Source organism: Grammomys surdaster, unplaced genomic scaffold (genome assembly GCF_004785775.1).
Source record: "Grammomys surdaster isolate TR1022 unplaced genomic scaffold, NIH_TR_1.0 373, whole genome shotgun sequence".
Taxonomy (NCBI): Eukaryota; Metazoa; Chordata; class Mammalia; order Rodentia; family Muridae; genus Grammomys; species Grammomys surdaster.
Window position 1 is genome coordinate 3,235,599 of NW_021604792.1, and position 23,707 is coordinate 3,259,305.

General features: G+C 37.8%; 1 protein-coding gene across 4 annotated transcripts in view; it reads left to right on the forward strand.

Moving 5' to 3' along the window:
* The window catches only part of Lmo3 (LIM domain only 3), a 58,844-nt gene that overhangs the window by 4,987 nt on the left and 30,150 nt on the right, over positions 1–23,707 (forward strand). For all 4 annotated transcript variants that reach the window (XM_028780963.1, XM_028780962.1, XM_028780961.1 and 1 more), the window contains one exon: positions 1,152–1,365. In XM_028780963.1, coding sequence (XP_028636796.1) covers positions 1,160–1,365 — 206 coding nt within the window. In that variant the 5' untranslated portion in view covers positions 1,152–1,159. The remainder of the gene's footprint in view (positions 1–1,151; positions 1,366–23,707) is intronic.

Below are 23,707 nucleotides of genomic sequence, written 5' to 3' on the forward strand. Positions count from 1 at the left end.
TATATGTATATATATATATATATATATATATATATATATATATATTAAGGCTGAGTATTTGAGTGTTTTGACACCTGGGGAAAAACTAAAAAAATAAAATAAAAATAAAAAGAGTATTCAGTTAATTGAAAATATTTCAGTCAAGTTGTAGAAGCCAGCCAGATTCCTTGCTTATGAAGAAAGTTCAGCATTGAAATACAGAGATTTTCCTTTATTTAGTATGGTGCATGTATACCTTCTGTACATATCTGTTTATGGATGAGTGCCTAGTTTTGTACCTTCTTGGGCTTTGTCTTCTATTGTTTCTTCCTTCCCTTAGAAAACAAGTGTATGCGTGTGGCTATAAATCATGTGATCTCATACTTGTTTTATATTAGAGCATATATTATATAATCAAGTGATGGGTCTTCAATATAAGCAGGGATTAATGTGTATGAAAATAGACAAACTTTGTTATTTTAACAAAATGAATACTTTGAAATATCAAGGACACTGAAGCAAGTATTTGGCTGTAAGTAATCACTATAGGATTTATGGTCTTTGGGCTAGGTGCACTGTGCACTTATCTATAAACTTCTGTTCCTCCAAGTAAGGGTCCGAATTTCCCCTACACATGCACACGGCTTCCTTCAAGTTCATGATAAGTGAATTGTTTATCCAGTTAGACAAAGCTCAGTTTTGATCTCCATCAGCCAACTATGAATTAGCTTCAGTCTCTTGCTTCTCAGGGTGGGTGCCATCCACTTGTTCAGATGCTCTTCCCAGGGGAACCATTCTGTGAGGAAAAATGGGACACCATGGAAATGATTGGAGGCTTTCCGACCTCCCGTGTGTAGTGTCAAAGTTCAATGTACAACATGGGTTTACCACTGCTGTGCTTTGTGTGAATGAGCTCATCATAGTTTTCATATGGCTTTTATAAACTACAAAATGTAGCATGATTATGGTACATCCCTCAAAAAGGAGGGAGGGAGGAAGGAAGGAGGGAGGGAGGGAGGGAAGGAAGGAAGGAAGGAAGGAAGGAAGGAAGGAAGGAAGGAAGGAAGGAAGGAAGGAGAGAGGAAAAAAGAGTGCAGAGGCAGTGTTTTACTATTTCACATGTTCATCCGTCCTTCCGTTTTCAACATCTCAGCTCTCGTTTCTTTCCTCAGGCATACAAATGCTCTCAGTTCAGCCAGACACCAAGCCGAAAGGTTGTGCTGGCTGCAACCGCAAAATCAAGGACCGGTATCTCCTGAAGGCACTGGACAAATACTGGCATGAGGACTGTCTGAAGTGTGCCTGCTGCGACTGCCGCTTGGGAGAGGTGGGCTCCACCCTGTACACGAAAGCTAACCTCATCCTTTGTCGCAGAGACTACCTGAGGTAGGAATTGTTCTTTGCCCGCCAGTGTTGGCTGGATGCCTTTTACAGTACATTTGTAAGTGTGTTTTCTGCCTTGTTGGTTTGATTCCCGTAACTACCGACTGGGACTGGTGTTCTTGAACGATGTCACCCTGCCAGCCTTCACAATGCTGGCCTTTATCAAGCAAACTTTTGCTTAAGGGATAGCCAGCCAAAACATCTAAAGTGTTTTAATGTGGCTTAGCCAAGTATGCTGACTGAAGAATCAGTCGTTCATGACTTACATTGAAAATGGCAGCTAGTGCCAGTGATGTTCTGATGAAAACATCCAGGTTGTTACTTTCTTTAGAGCCCAAGAGGTGAAATTGGTTGAGTCCAGCAGAGAAATGAGTCTGTTGCTCACCTAAACATTTTTAGCTCTGTACTTCTAAATAAGTTCAACTTTAATTGAACTGAATGGTCTGGTTATTCAGCTAACTCTCCTGTCTCACATACGTTAAAGAAAGTCAGTTTTAAATTCTTAATTTGTGTTTATTAGTATATTTACTGCAGTGTTTTGGACCCCTCACACAGAGTGACTGTCTCCCTACCTAGTGATATTCAAGTTATCGGTTTCAATCTTGAGCAGCCTCAGACTTACTCGTGATTTTAGGGAGAATGAAAAGTAATGACCTCCAAGTTGATGGGAACCATTGCCACCCTCCAAAGTACAAACACCGGAATGGTTTCAAGACAGTGTGGGTATCCATGGTTATGCTGGCCTGATGTTAGTCCAAAGTCTCGCTGCTTTTTGTCAACACAGAAATTCTCCTGAAGAGAAAGTATTTTCTTTTCAGGGGACTTTGTGACTTGACTTAGCTGCAAATTACTTATCTTAATAAAATGGGATCTATCAAATTAGAGAAATGATATATGGCATCATTTGGGCTTTCATATTTGATACAATTAATCATTTTTTTCCAGCTTGACATTAAGCTATTTATTTTGAATCGTTTTCCTTATGACACAAAATTTATCAATTGGCAGTAACTCCCTAACCAACCATCTTGGCCATTCTGGGAGGTGGTTCTTGGGAAATTTGATCCCTCTTTTCTTAGTCTACAATTCAGCTACTTAAAGTCAGATTTTTATCCTAATACATATATATCTTTTGATTAATGGTGGTTGCATAAGGGCAAATCCAGTGTGGTTTATCACATTCTCCTCTCCCCTGGGAGTGTTGCTCTGACTTGTGCCTACAGCCTCCTGGCTAACTATAAGCACTTGTTACCACTTCCCAGAGCTCAGAGGCACGCAAGGTGCCAACAATAGAAAGTGACTCTCAGGAACCAGAGCTTCCCTCATTACTGTGGCAAACTAATCAGAGTTAACTTACAACACGGATTCTTTCAGAACTCTGCAGTCTTTGAACTTTTATTCTTTGAAATAAAAATGTCTCCTGCGCTCATCGTGAAGGAGCGTCTCATTTCCAGATAAAGCGTTTGTGTTTGCTTTTCATGAACCGACGTGTGTTGCTTTCCAGGTTCGCTTTGTCTGTGCTAGGCAATACCCACAGCTTTTTGACTCCTTTTGACTTACATTATGCACAATTTTAGTATTTCAAGTGGATTTAGGTTTGCGATTGCACACAAGGCATTAATACGGTTTGGGTTGGAGTAGGTATTTTAATAAGTAAAATAAATAAAGAAACATTAAGGAAAATGCAAAGATGGTGACTTGAATGCTTCAGATATTTCTGAATCAGAAATGTTGAGTTTACCTGTTTTGTGGGTAAAATAGTTTTGCATTTTCAATGTGTAGGACAGCAGGGAAAGTAACCTTGGGTTTGTTTTACTTTATTCTTCCTTGTGATAGTAAATAGGAAAGGATGTTAACCTAGCGTCTGACCATCTCAAGTAAATGTTTTATCCAAGGGAATTTATCAAAATAGTTTCCGTGCCTGAAGTCCTCAATGTCCCTTAAACTAACAAAATGCAGGATACTTTTTAAGATAAAACTTTTCATTTCTTCTGGTTTTAATTTTAGTTAACTTATTTATAAATATATCTTAAGTTTTCATATGGTCTGATCACTAATATGTTCATTTCTCGAGTAACAGTTTCCTCTGAAATTGGTCATTACCACATTAATGGCCAGTTGTTATGTTAACAGCCCGAGAGTTGTTAACATTTCAGACTAAGTTGTTAACAGCAAATGTATCCTTATTTAAGCTGAAGGTTTGCTGTGTATAGTGTGAGTTGGGCAATTCCACCAATACCTCAGAAGTGTCAAAGGGGAATGGAGAAGTGGAGTATGCATAAAATGCTGGGTGGTGAGTTATGGAATATGCCACAGATGTGGTAAGTTGCATGTGCGAAGCATAGGTCTCGATGACACTACAGAGACGTGACTCTGAGAAAATAAAATAGTCTGAACCTGTATTTTACGTCAGCACCTATGACCAAACTTAGTCCTAGATCGAAGCCTTTGATTGGTTATAGCCATTTAAAAATACTTATTAGATGCCTACTCTGTGGAAGGTAGAATTTGAAACAACAGCCAAAATTAAGAATAAGAGAAGAATGTCATTAAGTAATGATGTTTTGGACTCTAGCCATTGCTTTTCAAACTCGTTTATGGAAATATGCATAAAACAGTCAGTGCATAATTAAAGTTTCAGAATTAAGACTCTGGAGCTATTAAGATAGTTTATTTTATTGTAAGAATATTTATAATGTGATTAATGAACAAATGCTTTTCTGTGTCTAATTGCTGAGCCTCAAAACCCGTTTCCCCTCCTTGTGTTCTTTTTTCGTATTTTTCCACAGGCAATATTTAACTCCTTAAATCCTGTTTCAAAAGTCCCTGCTTTTGGGGACTTTGAGTATTATATGATTTTTGTTGCAGTACCAAACAAGCCTCAAGTAAGTTACAGATTTAGATTTGTCCCTCTGAGTCACTAGGTACTTAAGAAAGAAAATGCTAAAGGAAACATCACCCATGCTTATAAATTGTCCCTTATTGGTATTATGCTACAGTAGATAATTGTTCATCGCTGAAGAAAAGGGAAATATTTTATCAATTGTACTTAACAGCTTAATTAACATTTCCCCCATAGAATAAAAACAAACAAATGAACAAACAAATAAAAAATAGTTAATTATAACTGTGAGTTTTAGAAGGTTTGGCTACTATTCTATGTGGCTAGGGTAGTGTTACAAAATGAAACCATTCAAGTCCTTTGAATCCTGGACTGGAGGTATTAAATTATAGGAAAATATATGAATTTAGATAGCAGGATACTTTCTGAAGGTATTCATTATTGTGATTCATGTCTTTCTCCGAGGCATTTTTCTTTTAACCTTTGTGACACAGTCAGCACCATTTAAGGAAAAACAAAACAGTTTCAGTTGCTGCAGCCTTGGTCCCCAGAGTGGGAGGGACTGCTCACTTCCTGAAACTGGCCTGTCATGCTGGCTTGTCTTTTGATCTGCTATTTTGCTGTGAACATAAGATGTATACATCCAAGGAGACAAAATTTACCTCCTTGCAGGACCACTCCTCCTCCTCTGGAACTTGTTCCACAAAGGAAGGAAAAGCGTGATTGACTTTTGAAAGCTCTCTCTTCTTTGAGAACAAGGATTTGTGGTCCATCTGCAGTCAGGTAGCAGCTCGGTGTCAAAACTAAGACAATTAGGTGTTAAAAATGAGGCCAGCACATTGATCTATTCTTTAAAAGATATTTAAAGATAACTCTATAACACAATAGACAAAAAGCATCTTTAGACTTTAGAGTTTAAAATTGATAATACCTGAGAATAGTCATTTATTGAATAAAAATAACAACATTTAGCAGTCATGTCTAAGAGAGTCTGGTCAGTGCTGTCACTTCTTCAGCTTGTTGAATGTGAATAGCTGATGGATAACCAGAGATTTAGAATTAAGACTTTATGCAAACATTAAATAGAAGTGCAGAAATGTCCCAATTCCTTACTTTTTGACCTAGAGAGAAAAAAAAATCAGATCTTACCACTCCATCCTTCAGACAGCCTTTGCTGTGTGTGTGTATGTGTGTGTGTGTGTGTGTGTGTGTGTAAGAGTAAGCCTACAGATTCAGATTTGGATGATATATTCTAAGCATTAAGCCAACACCTCCTGCATCTCCTATCTCTTTGAATGTTGCCTTGCCAGATAGCTGATTCAAAGCTGTTTGCTCTAGTGTAGGTCATTAAAGCTGCTTATAGCTGTTTCCATATGAGAAGCCATAAAATAGCTTATATAAAATTTAATGCAATTTGCTATTTTTATATGCGAGCATGATTTGTTTAAAACAAAACTACTGGGAAAGAGAGATGCTTTACGTTCCACCAAAGTTGCCAATTAACTAAAATGATTGAAGCTTGCTCTGCCGACTGCAGATTTCATATACTTTAATATAATAATGTAAACTCTTAAGGAGAAAATTAAAATAAAATGTTGCACAGAGCATCAATCTAGCTATAATTTTACTTCCCACTGATCAAACCTAGTACTTCTAAGTTTTTATGTAAGATTAAATTTATATTGATGTGTGATTATAGCCCTAAACTTAAATAGGGATGTGTTATTAATACTGTCTCATTTGGGTAAAAATGAAAACTTGGTGTCTGTCTTAATGTGAAATAAAGTGTTCGTTCTTTCTTCCCTCACTCTCGTCTTCTGAACAGGAAGCAGATGGAAACATTGGCCCAGGAAGCAGCTCATGATTATTTTTTAAATAACTTTTTATCATCTGAATTTAAAAATAAAATAAGCTTCTACCTAGATTGAGTTACCTCATACATAAACTTTCCCCGCAAGCTTCATTGGAGGCTTTAGGCATTTTTACTTCAGCTTTTATGTTTATAAAATAGGAGTGCCTTATTTGATCTTACTATAATGAAATATTTTGATGCATAAACATACTTCCATCCGTGGTCTGTTGAAAAATACTGGTACGACTCCCGAATTATTTGACGTTATTTACAGCTTTTACATAGACTTGTGACTTTTCCATTTTGCTTTTATCATAGGAAAGTATTATTTGAATTCTAGTTTAGACTATATAATATGCATAGAGCAGTTTAAGGAAGGAAGGATCATGTCATTTGATGCAACAGTTTAGAGAGATGTTGCTTGCCTGGGAAAATAATTGGTGGTTAGACTTCCTGAGGGACAAGTACACAGAAACTGTGTCTATTAAAAATAGTTAACCTATATGTAAAATTTTTCCTTTGTAAAATTATCTATAACCCTTTTCTATTTTTAATTCCACAGTTACCCATCATTAAAGAATGAATATTTACATAATTCATATAATTAACACTATTTGTTTTCTGGATTTTTTTTCTTGACTTGTTTTATATACTTCAGCTATTTTCATGGAAAATACCGATTTTCTGGAATTATTAAAAAATACTCCACATTGTTTATCTATTTGTTTTTGTTTCTTTCATCATTTTATAATGCATCAAACTTCAATGAGTGTTGTTTTTAATATGAAAGTTGGATAAATTAGACATACCTGACTTAGCAAAGAATAAAAAGCAATTTGTTTCTACAAGTATATTTAGGATTAAAGGCATCTAGAAGAAATACATTTGAGAATTGCTAGAATCGCTTATTTTGCACTTTATAAATATGTAGAATTCTGGGAAAGAATTCTATTTTTGGTTGCTCTTAGAAAATACCAAAGTAAGCCAGCACTTCATTTATAAGCTCACCATTAGCTTCCATTAAGTGACTAATAATACATCTTAATGCTGTGTTTGGACTGCATAAACATAATTTATTAAGGAATTTCCTTTTGAAAATATGCTGAAAGTAGTAATTTTGTAAATGGTCTTGATGAATATTTACATTATAAAAATGTATTATGTGGTTCAGTTTTCTGCCTCACATAAAAATTACAGATCCTAAAAATAAGAATTTTAGCCACCTCAACGATCATGGTATTTTCCGTCATTACTCTGTAACCCTTCCAAGTCCTCTTTTAGTATTTTGTTTAAAAGAAAATTTTCCTCAGTTCCATCATTCCATCAAAGACAGAAGTTTCACCTCAGCCCCCAACCCACCCTACCCAGTGAGCTAACATGTATCATGTTTATCAAGAAATGTTAAAGTGTGTGTGTGTGTGTGTGTGTGTGTGTGTGTGTGTGTGTAGGCATAAACATCTGGTGAGATCTTAAGAACAGAAGTAGAAATAAAAACAGCACTATCTTACTCTCTTGCTCAGATGGTTTTTTGGTCCGTGTGTTATCTGTGTTCCTGTAAGATGTCACTCACCTCTCTCCTCCACTCTTCAGTTTCATGGTATGTTGAGCTTTGAAACCAGTGAAGTGCTGACACTCGATGCCAGCTAATTTCCTCCTGTTGTAAGCCGCAGTACTGATATGTTGTTACATGTTACATCTTTGCTAGTCTCGGGTGAAAGACAAATTTCATAATACTGGGTTTATTCCCATTTGACACCTTTGGTGTTTGTCTTCTGGTTCTGTTTTCACTGGCTCCTCTGGAGGTTGAGCCGTCTTCTCTAGTTAGGGCTGTATGATGGAACACAATTTATCTGAAAACTAAGCATGTATTCCCTCTGTCAAGGTATTTATGCAAAATTCATTTCGAGAAAAGTTTACACTGTGAAACATGTAATGTGTATGCGATTTTTTGTTAGTTCAAACAACTTATTTTCTTTCATGTCTTAATATTGATCCCAATAAATAATCATATTTTAAAGGAATTATGATTTAAGCATTTCCCTTTCATTATTTTAATCAGACATACCTAATGTACACACAGACACACCACACCAATGATATGTACATACACTTGGGCCTTTTTGGTTATGTTCATCAAAACTTAAGTTTCAGCAATGTTTCCATAGTTCTAATTCTTTCTGAATTCCTTTATGCTGTTAGCTTTTTATGATGTGAAATACATCTAGCTGTAGGCTTTACAAGTTTCAAATAAAATCACACTTGAGATAAATAGCCATCCTGGACTAGTAGGATCCTTGATTTGAAGTTGTAAAATTAACATTAAGCTTTGTGTATTAAGTTAGGCTCTAATCAGCATGTGTTGTTATGATTCAATTTAATATTAAAAACTCTCCAACTGGGCTACTGGGAAAATAAAAGACTCTTAGGAATTGAAGGATTATTTGCAGAGGAGTGCACTAAAGCCATATTTAAGTGAAATTGTTATTACTGGTGCAATACAGTGGTGTCCACATTAAGCCTATCCTATTAATAAAAGAGAAGATCAGATCGGTTTTAGCAAACATAAATATCAAATATGAGGAGAACAAGCAAGGGGCAAGGAACTTCGTAAAGCATGTTAATGTTAACATTTAATATGAATCTAAATACCACAGAGAAAAACTGAATCCCCCCCCACCTTTAGTGATACAGGCTCTGAAAAGGCAACAGGGAGTTAGAAGCTAATTCCAGACATGCCAGACAATTCACAGTTTCTATAACTTCCAGAACAACCCCAGGCTTTTTCATACCAGTTCATGACGAGTATAGAACCAGTGTGGGTACGTAGGCATCTGTTTTTCAAATCAGTTTTTAATTTGTTTTTATTTTAAAAGTTTTGCCTGTGGCATGGTAGCACATGCTACAATTCCAGCACTTGGTGGTTCCGGGCAGGAGGATCAACAGCATGAACACAGACTCAACTGCAAGTAACAGCCTTCGATAAAATGTTGACATATTATGAAATAAATGAGATTATACCATTTTAGAATTCTTTATGATCCCCAATACAGTACTTATTTGCATCTATAAATTTCACAATAAAAGCATATTATTACTAATTATGTCTTATAAAGTTTGACTTTGGGGAATGAGCCATTTCTATCCCTTTACTTGGGTCGGTGGGAACAGACAAAGAAAGTTACCATACCTTGTAACACTAGGTAGGATTATAGATAGCCATCCACGGGCAGGTGGACTCAAATTGTAAAAGTGACAAGTTCAATTATATATTGAGCTTATTAAAACTTAGGACTGCATATGCATCTATTCATACATTGAGAAAATGTAAACTAATAATTTGAGTATCGATATTTTATTAATATAAATAATATATGGAAAATGTAATATTCCTACTTGATTTTATATGACACATCAATACTAAAATGTCATTATTGACATTTTACTACGTGAACCATAAAATATTCAGTCTGAGATATTTGTGAAGAATTTAGCACTTAAATTTTTTTCTATAATTGCTAAATATTGGTAATAATCTTGCTAATTAACTAAGTAAAATATATAATTCTTTTACTCCATTTATGCCCTTCAAAACCAGTGAAGAAAACTGAGATGTGTATGTCAGGTGAAATTAGAAGAATGGGGAGGGGTTAAGCTATATCTGAGTAGTCAGCTATTTATCTCGTATACCCAGGGGCCTGAGTTTAAGCATGAAAAATAAAAGTAGAAAAGGCAGACATTAGAAGGAAGGTCTTAAGAACAAATATAGACTTCTTAAAAATAGTCTTTGTAAGTAAGAAATCTCTAGAAAAGCTGAGCTTCATAGCTCTGTTTTTGCATTTCGAGTAAGATAAGAATGGACCTGTGTTTGAACCAGTGTATCACTTTGCACAGATGCCAGCAGGCTATCAATGGCAGGTACCATTGACATCTTGCAAAACATTTAGCATTCTTGTCCTCATCTTCTTATCCAATAAATATCATTATTCTAGGGGCAACAAGGCCCTGGGACACAATGCTGAATAAAACACAAAATTTCTGCGCTTGTAAGAAGTCTTATTTTAATTAGACAGAATAAATAAACATTAAAAAAATGGAGGGAATGAGGCAGAACAGGGAGTATAGAATGTGTGTCTGTATGTGTGTGTGTGTGTGTGTGTGTGTGTGTGGTGTGTGTGTGTGTATATATATGCATGTGTGGAGAGAAATGGAGAGGAAGATGGAGAGGAAGATGGAGAGATGGAGAATTGGAGGACTGACCTCTAAGGTTACACATAGAAACAGCCTAACGGATGAAGTTTCTTCAGGTACAGTTACAACAGGAAATGACAGAGCTACTCAGGGGCACCTATGTGAATTGCATTATGAGTACAGAAAATAGTTAGGATAAAGACTTTGGAATAGGAATGCTTTTGATACATTTGAGGAGCCTCAAAGATGCTGTGGTGAGGGTAGCAAGAGCAAGAGGCCCAGAGGGTAAAGACAGAAAGACGGTCAGCATGAGGACCTCTGCTGCCCCTGTCATGGGTACAGTGGAATTCACCTGGACAATTCTGAGTGTTCCCTAGGGAAGCTGTATGTTCTGAGCAGTGCTTGTCAATAGCGTTTAGGATTAGAGAGTTCTAGTACTGAATCACACGGGAAATTTTGTCATTCTCACTTACTGGTCTTTACTTTTTACTTGGACATACCGATGAATCTTCATAGTTAAGAAGTAGCTATGAAATATGATCCAAAAACCACAAGGACGTGGTAATATGACCATCTGCTACTAATCCATAGGTTATTGTATAATTGTGTTTATTTTAAGTCAACACTTGTACACATATCTTGACACGGTTGGAAGTCGATTTGAAATTCAAGTATTTCAATGCCAAGTCCAGGAGATGCCTGCCACACTGTGATAGGGCCGCAAACCACAGTGCTTGCTCAAAAAGATGACCCCTGGTCAGCAGATGAGCTCTTGGCAAATCATGAGGTATATTTTTGAATACTCAGGCAATACAAATTACAGAGGTGGAAGTTTTTCAATAGTTGTAAGTTTTCAAACTTTTGAAGTCAGTTGTACTGAGTTTGATGCAGTTTTCTCTCTGTTAATAAAAGTTAAGTCTGGGCTTGAGATGTTGCTTAGTGGAGATGCAATTACCTTGTATGTACAATGCCTTAGGTACACTTAAACAAACACACACACACACACACACACACACACAGAGAGAGAGAGAGAGAGAGAGAGAGAGAGAGAGAGAGAGAGAGAGATAAGTCTAGACTTAGGGAATTAAATTGTTTTTAGAGAAAAAAAAGTTATCCTGACTTATCTGCTCTAATCAGCAAACAGAGCATTGAACCAGCTTTTAGGAAAGATGCACCATTGCTGGAAGCAACCAGTAAATGACATTCTTAATATTATGAGAAGAACACGGCGCCAGGACCAGTGTTTTCTACAATGAGATCTGTTTCTCACCTCAAACCTAAACCTAGTTCACTTGAGCTAGGGTCACACCAGGAAGAGATAAGCATTATTTTTAAAAACTGAAATATTAATATAATTATTATTGTGTATAAGCATTTTGCACATGTGTCCCTGATGTCCAGTGAGGCCAGAGGGAGGTTAGTAGATCTCCCAGAAAGTGGAGCTGAAGAAGATTGTAAGCCATGATGTAGGTGCTGGGAATAGAACCCCGTTCTCCGGAAGAGCAGCCAGTGCTCTTAGCCATGGAGTCCTCTCTCTACTATTCATTCCTATGTTTTGAGTATGTGGGTGTACCATGATTATTTTCTGAAACTGAAAGAAATAAGGTAAACTATATACAATTTAAAGTGTTTGTACCTATATAAAAGATGATCTTGGGTTTTATCACCACAGACACTTGCTGAGAGTTTTGGCCAAGGGCTGTGTAAGAATTAGTCATTATTGTCATCCTGAGTCCTGGGGACTTTTTCTGTTCAGCCTCCAGATGCCCCAGTAGCTGGTTTACCTTTTATCATTGCCTTCTTGTTCAGGTTGAATTGGCATTCAAATCACTTGCCACTATTTTCTTCTAAAGTAGACAGACTTTAGTTTGGCCTTAAGCGATAGTTGCTTTACCTTGACCCCATAGTTTGTTGATTGCTTAAATAAACTTGTCAGGCATGTTATTAAACAAAGACTGGTTTTGAGAAGATTGGTTGTCCGTTTAGCCAAATATATTTAATGTCCTGTGCTTTTGATCAGGAGTGGCTATCTGCAGAGACCTGCCAACAGTTAACTCTAGAGAGAATTTAAATTAATTCATTTGTAAAAAATATATATATTTTAGAAATTTATCTACAGGTGATAATCCATCTTTATTCTGCATCACTAAGGGGATGGTGTGGGATTTTATCTTGTATTTTTATTGTTATTTCTTTTCTGTTTGCTGTTTGTTTATTGAGCCAGCGTCTCATGTATCCCAGGCTGCTCTTAAAGTTGCTTTGTAGCTAAGGGTGAACTTAAATTTCTGATCCTTTTGCCTACACCTCCCTAGTGGTATGTCACAGGCTTGTGCCATCATTCCTAGCTAACAGAACACTAGATCAAACCCAAGGCTTTGTGCTGCCAGACAAGGGCTCTACTAACTCAGCCCCACACATATTCCTGTTGGATTCTTTTCTGAGAAAGGGCCCCATTCTGGACCCCAGCTTAGCCTACAACTCACTATATAGCAGATGGCATCCAGTGTATACCTCTGTGTCTGCCTCAGCCTCTCCAGTTCCTGAATTCTGGTATAACTGGGTGTGAGCCACCCCACCAGGCTTAATATCTCATTATTCTTACCATTGTGCTACTTCACTTATCATTCTCCTGCCTTAGATGTTCCCATTACAACCAACATTAATGGCAGAATAGTCAGATGTCCCTGTTATGACCAATTCATGAGCTATTTCTCTTATGTGATTATCGATTTATTAAAAAAAAAAAAACAAATAAGTCACACAAATTCTTGCCAATTCACCAAGCAACTCACCCACTAGGCAGGGTTAGATCTAATCTCTAGCTTCTCAAAGGTATGTTGAGAAACAGAATGGTGAACAGTTTAGATTTTAGGTTTGCACCATGACAATACATCCTAGCTGTGTGCTCCTTTGTGAACTATTCAAGCCATTGGGTCTCTATGTATTGGCAAGTAATGGTGATATGTTCTTTCATGGAGTTATTGGGAGGATGGCCCTGGGAAGGGGCTAAACATGCTAACTGATAACTCACTGGCAGCTTCTGTTGCTATGATGGAAGAATTTCACTGAGTTATGAAGATAAGGTAGTAGGAAAATTAAACATAAAAAGAACATTAAAGAAACAGATTAGGATGGGGTTTAATCACGACTATGAAAAGCTGTGACTGTAATAAGATCTTTTGCCGGCTTTTCATTTACAAAGAAGATGGATGAAGAAATAGCTAAATATCGTGTGCACTTGAGGCCACATTAAAAAAGAAATCCTAACAGTGGAGATTATTATTAGGGCCAATTTGACTCTTTAGGGGAATTAGTGAAAATTGGATTTCCTCTGTAACTGAAGTGACAGCTTTCTTGGATATCTTATTTGCCCTCACTCAACCCTGGTTTAGAGCATAGGAAAGCCCACAACCTTGTAAAGTATTCTATGTAATGTCCCTAGGTTGTTTTAGCTTTCCTTAATAATGTTGATTTTTTTCATTCATTTTCTTGAATGACCATGATGTAAGGCTATCAGTATGTTTGTACTGAGTGTTTACTTCTTACAATGTTATTTAAACATTTTGATGTTGTTCTTGAAAAAAAAAAAGTATGCACCTCCAATTTATCTATCTCCATCTTGGGAGGCTGGAGAGGTGGCTCAGTGGTTAAGAATGCTTACTGTTCTTGCTTTGGGCCAGAATTCAGTTCCCAGCATCATATTGTCTCTCACAACTGCCTGTAACTCTAACCCAGGGACATCTGCTGTCCTCTTCTCTTCTGGCCCCCATGAGCACTGCACTTAGGGGCACCTGTCTGGACCCAGGCATGCGCACATGATTAAAACAATCAAAATTAAAATCTTATAAACTGATGAATTATAAATTCTCCATTGCATAATTTTTTTAAAAAAATTATGATGGTGGTATTGAAATAAGAGAAAAATAGAAATTGAAATGCTAATATTTTGAAGGGATCTCTGGGAATTTTGTACCCCGCCGTTTTGAGACAACTCTACACAAGTAGCTTTTAGTGCTTGGCTAAAAGTTGCTTGGTAACAACGATTTGTGAGGGGCCAGGCAAATAGGAAGGTTTGGAAACAGTTATAAAGGAAAGCTCAGCTGGTTCAAAGTTCGAGGCGTCCTGCCTATGAGTTAGCAGGTCTTGGTGTGGTCATTTAATATTAAGCCAAGCTTTCCTTTCCTGAGTTCTGTGGTGAATCTGTTGTTGTACCATTGCCAGTGGCGATGCTAATATGAGGCAGGGTTCCTCTCCTTTCCCTGCAAACCCCCCTTCAGGACACAGTGAGATTTGAGACAGATAAATGCTAAAAGAACCCTGTGTACCAAAGCGATGTTTATTGCATGTAATACATATCATTGTTTGTCTCCTGTAGTGAAAAATACTTGTATCCTGCTGTTAAAATGCACTCCTGACAGAACAGTGCTTGCTATTATAGGGTCCATTGCTTGAAAAAAAATATGAAACACTGACAGAAATACAATTTAAGAAAATCTAACACCAAGGGTAGTCAACCATGTAGGCTACTATTAAGGGGCCAAAACTCAAGGCCAGGGGTTTATTTTTTTTTTTTTTAAAGAGTCACAGTTTATTTGCTAGTAGTAGGCAAAGTTGAAAGAAAAAAATAGAACTCGAATTCCTTGCTCTCTAGTCTGTAGAAAATTAATGAAAGCAACAGTTCAATAAGATTTTATTGCAGGAATGTTTAAGTGAAACATTTTCAGAATGCTTGGGAATTTTTAAACAGTTACTTACCACTTAGGAAGCTATAACACTCTCTTGCGTAACAAATTGTTAGCATTGGATCCTAGGCACACCCCGTGATTTTCTTAAAGTGGGTAGTCAGAGCTGGTTAAGCGGAATCACTTTGCTCGTTGCATTTGTGTGTGTCTCTGTGTGTGTAGGTTATAAATACTTTTGAGATTGACAGCCCGGCTGTACCCACAGTTACTACAGTTTAAAATACAAGCTACTGTCTACATAGCCCCGTGGGAGTAGACAGTTGAATATATTGGGTGGAAAATGAGACTCTAGAGAAGAGAGTCACCAGAGGTGAGATGCAAGGAGGATGCTGGCTATTTGGAGGAGGACAGAGTGTTCTAGAGGAGACAGTACTAGCGCTGCTATTGGACGATGGGAGCGCATGCGTTCTTCAGCTACCACCCAGGTCTGTTAAGGAGATCGTGAGTTTAGATGAGATGCATTATCTAATTTTACCATTTTACGAAGAAATCTGTCACCCAGTAATATTCGAAACACACTTGAAACCAATTGTGTATGGATTATGTGTTCTCCGTGGGGAAAAACAAAAAAGGTGTGGCAAAAGTATGTGATTGCGGGAGCCACAAGTGGCAAAGCTCGGGTACCTGAGAAGCAGAAGGAAGCACTATCCACTATTGTATATGTGTTTCGTGTTTGGCGGGACGGGGACGAGGAGCGTGAAGGGGAATCGAGAAATATGTGTCCTGGATTCTCTACCCTGCTGCCAGTCTTCTTGGTGCACCTTTTAATAAAGCTTATGAAGTGATTGCTCTTGCTAACCTCGGACATCCAGAGATCTGCAGCGTCTTTGCAGACATGCCTCCGAATTTAATGAGCCTCACTCTGACAACACCATGCAAGAAGGCTTTATCTGTGCTATAGAGAGTTGTGTGTACGCTGTCTGTGTGCACATGCATGTGTATGTGCAAACATATGTATCCAGCCATAAGCATGTGGATGCCAGAGGACTGTGTTGGATGTCTTCTCTTGCTTACTTTATTTTTTGAAGCAAGGTCTCTCTCTCCCCCCCTCTCTCTCTCTCTCTCTCTCTCTCTCTCTCTCTCTCTCTCTCTCTCTCTCCCACGTTCTCTCCCTCTCTCTCTCCTTCCCTCCCTACCTCTCTCTCTCTCCTCTTTTCTCTCTCCTCCTTTCTCAGCCCTCTTCTCCTCTCCCTTACCCCCCACCTTCCTCTCTTCCCCTCTCCCATATCCACTCTCTCTTTCCTTTCCTTCTTTCTCTCCCCCTCCTCCTGTGCCCCCTCTTCCAGACTCCCTCGCCTCCTATGTCTCTCCTTTTCCCCTGCCAAACCTGAAGCTTAATAATTGGATAGAGAGGTAGTTAGCAAGCCCCAGAAATGCTCCAGTCCCTGTTTCCTTGTGCTAGAAATTCAGGCTGTACCAGGCCCACATTTCTTACATGACCTCTGGGGATCCGAATTCAGATCCTCTTATTCACTTTTCCCACCAGGCCATGTCCTCGATCCTGGGTAATGTGTAATTTTAAATTTGTCTAAATATAGTGCTAAGGGTTTTCCATTCAGCTGTGTGTTGGAGCAAATCAAATAACCATGGCTAAGAAAGACTCACAGTGGCCCACCCTACTTCCTGTTGTCTGCACGTTCACATGTGCTCTACCCGTGATTCTTCAGTCCACGTGTGGTCTTTGTCACATGATGCCGTCCTGATACAGTGTTCTTGGCATCCAACTTCAAACACTGCTTTTCCATTCCTGATTTCACAAACGTCAACTGAAAGAAACAGCATTTAAGGACAGTCATCTGAATACCCGAATATTAAACTATTCCTTCTGATCATATTAAACATCCTGAGTTGAGAATGTTCTAGACAACTATGGTTTTGACTTTGAACTTTGTCATTCTGGTCTTCCAAGGGCTTTCCGACACAATTATAATCAGGTTTTTACCACTAGCCTACTCTACAGCATGTTTTAACAAATAACTCTGAGACTTTAACAGCTAAGGGAGGCTACTGTGGAAATTTAAAAATAACTTACATCTTAGTATGTGATTATGTATGTGTTTGTTTATTTGTAGGGGTGTGTGTGTGTGTGTGCCCACACACTTGGGTTGGAGGCCAGAGCACTATATCAAATGTCTCCTTCACTCTTTATAACCAGATGCTGACCAACTCTATTCTGGTACTCACCTGTTTTCACCCCCTCAGCATGGATATTACAGATGAATAACACCATGCTGCTACCAGACCTACATGCTCGAATGACAACCACTTCATCACCTGCTGGTCTTTGTGTGTTACTGAAGACCTGGATCCTGGTTCACATGCTTACAGGGCAAACATTAAGTCTACCAAGTCATTGTTCCAGCCCTGCTGTAGACAACATTCACCACATCACACAATATCCAACAAAATCAATGGTGACAATTCCACCAAATCGGAGCATCATATAAATTCCTGGGCCAGTCAGTGATTTCATGACACTTCAAATTGAGCATTGTGAATCATAAATTTGTTTGCACTTTCTTCTTTTCTTTGTCTTCCAGGAATCTCGGGTCAAACTACTTTCCATCCACTATTCAAACATGAGAGTTTTTATGCTCTCTCTCTCTCTCTCTATATATATATATATATATATATATATATATATATATATATATATATATGTCATAATATATGATATTTATATATGTAACTATAAAATATATATCAAATATAAGCAGAAAATATATCATTATATAATATACAAACATAATTTAATATATATTTATATATATAACATATATTGTATATTAAAAATATAAAACATATAACACATATTGGTTATTTTGTATATATATTTTGAATTTTGATATATAGTGATAGGTATGTTCTTTGAGGCTTATTTCTAAGATCATTCAAATGAACTCATTTAAATATGGTAATGGGGGAACTACGGTGGAGAAAAGTAGAGGTTAGAACACAGGGCATGAGACTTGGTGGAAGTACAGAAGGCTGGGTGGGATGAATGTAAGGGCAGGAAGGATGTGATAAAAGGAATTCCCCAAATCGTACACATAAAATGAAACGTAGGTGAAAGTGAAGGGTATTTGGAAACCATATTGGGAACGCTTGAACTTACCCTGCACAGTATAAAGAGCAGAGTGCATGCAACTTTTTTGAGCTCCTTAATGTTTATATACACATGATCAATTTATCATCCTAAAAAGCAAACATACACGTGGCAGTGATCCCTTAAAGTAACCAGTAACTTGCTTTCAATAATGATTCTTTGATGTAAATTAAATGAATTATTTAACTGACAGAAGGCTGAGGCAGGGATTGCATGCAAATGCCTTTAGGTGTAAGAATACAGTCTTAAACACCAAATAAGTCAGGTAAGTCAGGGCTCACATGCCTCCCTGGAGGGACAGCCATCCCTCACGTCCAGTAGGCTGTGTTAGTGAGTGCCTAATGTTGCTCATATTTGGATAAACTATTTCTCTTTCTGTAACTATAAGGGAAATTTCTTAAAATTAAGATAATAAAGATGGTGATGCATGGATATTTTATAGGTAACTTTTGGCTAGAATTCTAATTCTAGCTTCAATTCCACCCATACTTTTAAAACTCCACTGGCTGGTGTTTGAAAATGTTTGTAGCATCCTGGATGTTTGGAAGGGGGATCACCACCCCTCTTCAACACTTATCATGGCTGCTTCTGCTTCAACATCTCATCAGAGCTTAGTGAAGCAGGAAGTCCTGACTGTGCTTGTAAGGTCCAAAGGATTCCTGGCCTCTTTGCTTCTGGTATGTAGTATGGCTTCCCCGGAATTAAGAGAGGTATCTTCAGGGTACCTCATTAGGCCAAATATCAGACATTTCAAGTCACACACATCTCAGTAGAACTCTTTATTCTAAAATCACCAGTCACTGTGCATTCCTGCCTGCTTTTCCATTGCTGTAACAAAAAAGCAACTTGGGGAAGAAAGGGTGTATTTCAGCTTATAGCTCACCACCCATTGTGAAGGGAAATCAGGACAGACACTCAGGCAGGAACCTGGAGGCAGAAAACAAACAGCAGAGATCAGGAATGTGGCTTCCTTTCTATGGATCACTCTGTTTGCTTGTTTACATAATCCAGGGCCAAGTGCCCAAGGCTGCCACTGCCCATAGCTGGCTAGACCCTCATATGTCAATCACTCATCATAAATATGCTTAACAGAATTGCCTAGAGGCCAATATGATAACAGTATTTTTATTCAGTTGAGCTTCTCAGATGACCCCAGCTTATGTCATGTTGATGAAAATTTAACCAAAGAAAGCATGACCGAAGTTTGATATTATGACACATTATGTCTCCTCACTTTGCACTTGGGAGGATCAATCTTGAGTTGAAACTAGTTTTGTGCTACTTGGTACTACCTGTCTTTAAATATGGGGGAGGGAAATAGTTTTAAAAAGAGGAGAGGGAGAGAGGGCAAAAGAGGAAGAAGGAGGGAGAAGTGGAGAAGGAGGAAGAGAGAAAAGAGAAAGATAGAGGAAGAGGAGAAAGAAAAGAAAAAAATGTGTGAAGAGAAAGAAGAGAGGAAGAAAGAAGAAAGAAAGAAAGAAAGAAAGAAAGAAAGAAAGAAAGAAAGAAAGAAAGAGGGAGGGAGGGAGGGAGGGAGGGAGGGAGGGAGGAAGGAAGGAAGGAAGGAAGGAAGGAAGGAAGGAAGGAAGGAAGGAAGAGGGTACCATCACCTCTCTGCCAACCAACATGAACTCTAAATATGTTTTGTTTTTATTTCCTTCCTCTATCTATGTTGGACTACTGGACATACACACTTTCCCAGTAAACTTTATCTGAACATCAATGTCCTTGTCGGGGACCTTCTAACATCCACAATCTTTAGTAAGACATTTTTAAAAGAATCAAAGTCCAAACATCACTTTAATTGAGGTTCAATCATTGTTTCATCTATAACTTGCCTCTAATTTGAAAGAGTTGGTTTCCCTTTCAGCTGTGAGCAGAGGCAAGGTGCTTACATCCCATATTCCATAAAACCAAGAGGAACCCATATAAAGACATCTTCACTTACTCAAAACCAGCTTCCTGAAACAAAACTCCTTTGGGCTCACATGCCTCACATTTTACACTTTCTCACTGTTGTGTGTTCTTTCCTGTCATGATTCTGAGAGGTTTAATCAGTTCAGCCAACAAAACTGAAACCAAGCCCTAGTGTCTCTGTGGTGTCCTGAACTGACACCATATCAGGATCACGTACAGTGTTTTTTCCCAGCACAAGCTATTTCATCTCAGAAATATATACTCTACACTACATTAGCATCCCATCCTCCTTGTCTTATAGAGAATTCATTTTATCAACACTCAACTGGTCTGCTATCTATTTTCTTTCTCCAATTCAGTGAAATATTTCAGGCTCCTGGCCTTCCATGCCCTTTGGAAACCCCTAGTTGATCACGCTGGCCTCAGTTGGTTAGGCCTGCCAACCTCATTTCTTGTATCTTGTCTGTCATCCAATGAAGAGCAGTCTGGGAAGTGGGCACAGGTGTCTGCTCTTAATCTATGTCTAAGAACTGCTAAAATTGACCCAAGTGTATATAGACTGACACTTGAAAAAATTTTTTGTTGGGTTTTGTATGCATCTTCCTCCTCCCGCCATTTATATATCATCTCCTTTTCATACATCGACAACTACTCTCTTTATATTCATCCAGATGATGAACAATATAGATTTCATTAAAACCCAATTTTGTGTGCTTGGCTTCCTTTCCTCCTGCATTGTGGACCTTTACTTTAGAAAATATCTTTTTGTTTTTCTTTCTAAGATCTCAATAGTCGGTGTGTGACTATAGACAGGATTTTTTCAATTCTAAAACTTTACTTTTCATTCTTTCAAATATGGGCTGATAATATCAAATTCCTTTATTTTCTGGGAGCCTTGTTTTAAAGATCTTATTAGCATAAAGCTCTTACTGCTTTATGCATATGAGCAGTTGTCTTTGTGTATATATGTGCACCACATGCCTATTTGGTGCCCACAGAAATCAGGACCCCTAAAACTGTATTAATGGATGGTTGTAAACTGCCGTGTCGTTGCTGGAAATCAGACCTGGGTCCTCTTCAAAATCAATGAGAGCTCTTGACCACTGAGCCAACTTTATGGTCCCAGGAGTCTTTTCTTAAAAAGAATATTTCACTCCTGTCTCCTGCACTTCCTTAGCCTCACTTGCTGATACTGAACCCCCTGATATCTAATTCCTGAGACCGAAGGGCATTTTCTTAGAAAGAACCTCACAGTCTTTTTTTTTTTTTTGTAATTTTCCAGTACTTCTAACTTCTCCTTTATAAAAGGTTTCTGCTCTCTTAGATCTCACAATCCTACCCAATTTGGATGGATTCCCAGTGGCTCATCCTCACAGAATACTTCGAGAGAATGATGGCAGCATGGGAACCCTGGTCATAAAGAAATGCTATGATTTCTCCTTTGGCTATTTCACTTTTGATTTAGTCCCACAATCCCTGGAATTGTAGACACACAACTACTACCAGCTCCTTCTCACATTTTGGTGGCTTTTCAACCTCTAGCTGTACACACTATTCTCTTGTACTGCTACGTGTTGACCACTGCACACCTCTCTTGGTGTGTGCAATTGAAATTGAGCAGGTACCTTAAATGTAAGACTCAACTCATGCAAAGCTCTCATGTAATAATGGATAACTGATCTTTGCACGTATTCCTTCAATAACTAACATAGTTTTATGATAGAACTTTGAAGCATTGAAAGCTTATGGTCAGACAACATAATCATAGGTCAAATGGCGATGGGTCTATACCATAGCTACAACTGTACATCACAAAGTAGAGGGGAACTCACCAAACTAATCTACAATGTGCATTGACCATGGCCAATAATGTATATTTCTTTTAATAATAGATTTATAACTAGTAACAAAAATATTGACAATTATCAGTTGTAGGTGGTCAATGTTGTATTTTTCTATTATCAAACTTAATTTTTTATAAAAGAAATACACATATAGTATGAAAATGTTAAAGCCATAGATGCATGGATGGACAGAAATCTAAAAAAGAAAAAAAAACAATAAAAACCTACAAGAGCTTACTTACTGATGTTTAATTTCCTAACACCTCAAATCTTTTTAGATTTGCTTTTATGCATAGCTGTATATATTTATTCAACTGAGGTTGTATCTTTTGCTACTGTTTGTGACCTGATATTTTCAGTCTGCTATATACACCATGGTGACAAATTGCTTCTTAATCTAGGATCTGATCTACGTTTAGATTTCTTCATTTGCTACCTCTCCACAAAGTCCCAAATCAAGATCTCAAGATTACATTTCATATTATATTTTACATGTTACATTTTATACATATCTTGGCTATTTCCAATTTTGATGGCGTTTTTATTAAATATGATAGGACTTGACATATAGAATGGTCTACCATCTTTGAGATGGAGTCATCCTTGTAGGAACAGTGATTTTGTTCCCTTACCCCTGGTAATCATATGAAAATAGAATTTGTATACAATATCTATAACCTTCAAGAACATTTTCTTTCCAATAATACATGATCAATGATACATTCCTCACATTGCATGTGTGAGAAAGCATGCAATTCATGTGACATTATTGTTACCTGGTGATGAGGAGAGAAGCCTGTCATGCTTTTCAGAGTGAACATTTTCTTCATGTGACCAGATACTCTACTGGGCCTTGTCACTTGATCTTTTGTTTTTAAGTTTAATTATTTGATAGGTGTGTATGTCTGTATGTGTGCATGTGTCAGTGTGTATGTGTGTATATGTGTCTCTGTATGTGTGCGTATGTGTGTATGACTGGTGTGTATGTGTGTGTATGTGTGTGTATGGATGGATATGCACCATATACATTTAAGTGCTGATAAAAGACAGACGAGAGTATCACAAACTTCACCTGCGGTTTCAGTCAGCTGTGAGCCACTCCCATGGGTGCTAGGAACTGAATCCAGGTCCTCTACTAGAGCAGTAAGTGTTACATTTGCTTATCCATCTTCCCAGCCACAGACCACTCGTTTTGGGTGGCTGAAATAAATGACATTTTTTTATCTAACTCGGAAAATTATCCTATCATTCTGTCACACCTGCATTTATTACTGATATTTTTCTGTAAAGTATGCCTTTTCACTCAGCCAGTGAAATTTCTCAGTTGCCCTGAAATACAGTTCCTGCTGGGAAAGCAAGAAAATAATTTGCTGACTTCATACTGAGTGCCTTGTAAGGTATGTGGAGTGGATGGAGGAGGTGGAAGCAGCCTCTGCCTCTTCCCACTGAGCTTCTTGTGAGCCAGAAGATTCCAGGGAGGTATTTCTTTACTTAGAGTCTGATTACTTGGGTATTGCTTAATGGCTGATGTTAGTCTAAAATCATGCAAAGGAAGTGAGTTTCTCTTGCTTCTTTTAAAAATTCAAATCCTTAACCCATATGCTAACAATAAGAAGCGAGAAGACTACTTTTTTTGTATGGTCATGTTAACTTTTAAAGCTAATGGTGTACCATCTCTGAGTCGTGAGCCAGGAGTTAGGTCCGAGCATCAGGGCACTTGATTCTCATCATGGCCTCAGACATAGTAGATGTTTACTCTGTTCAGAGGCTCACATAAAAGCCCTCTATAAAGCACATCTTTTTTTTTTTTTTCCAGGTCATGGTTTTTTTTTTCCAGTCAGCTGTGAGCTGACT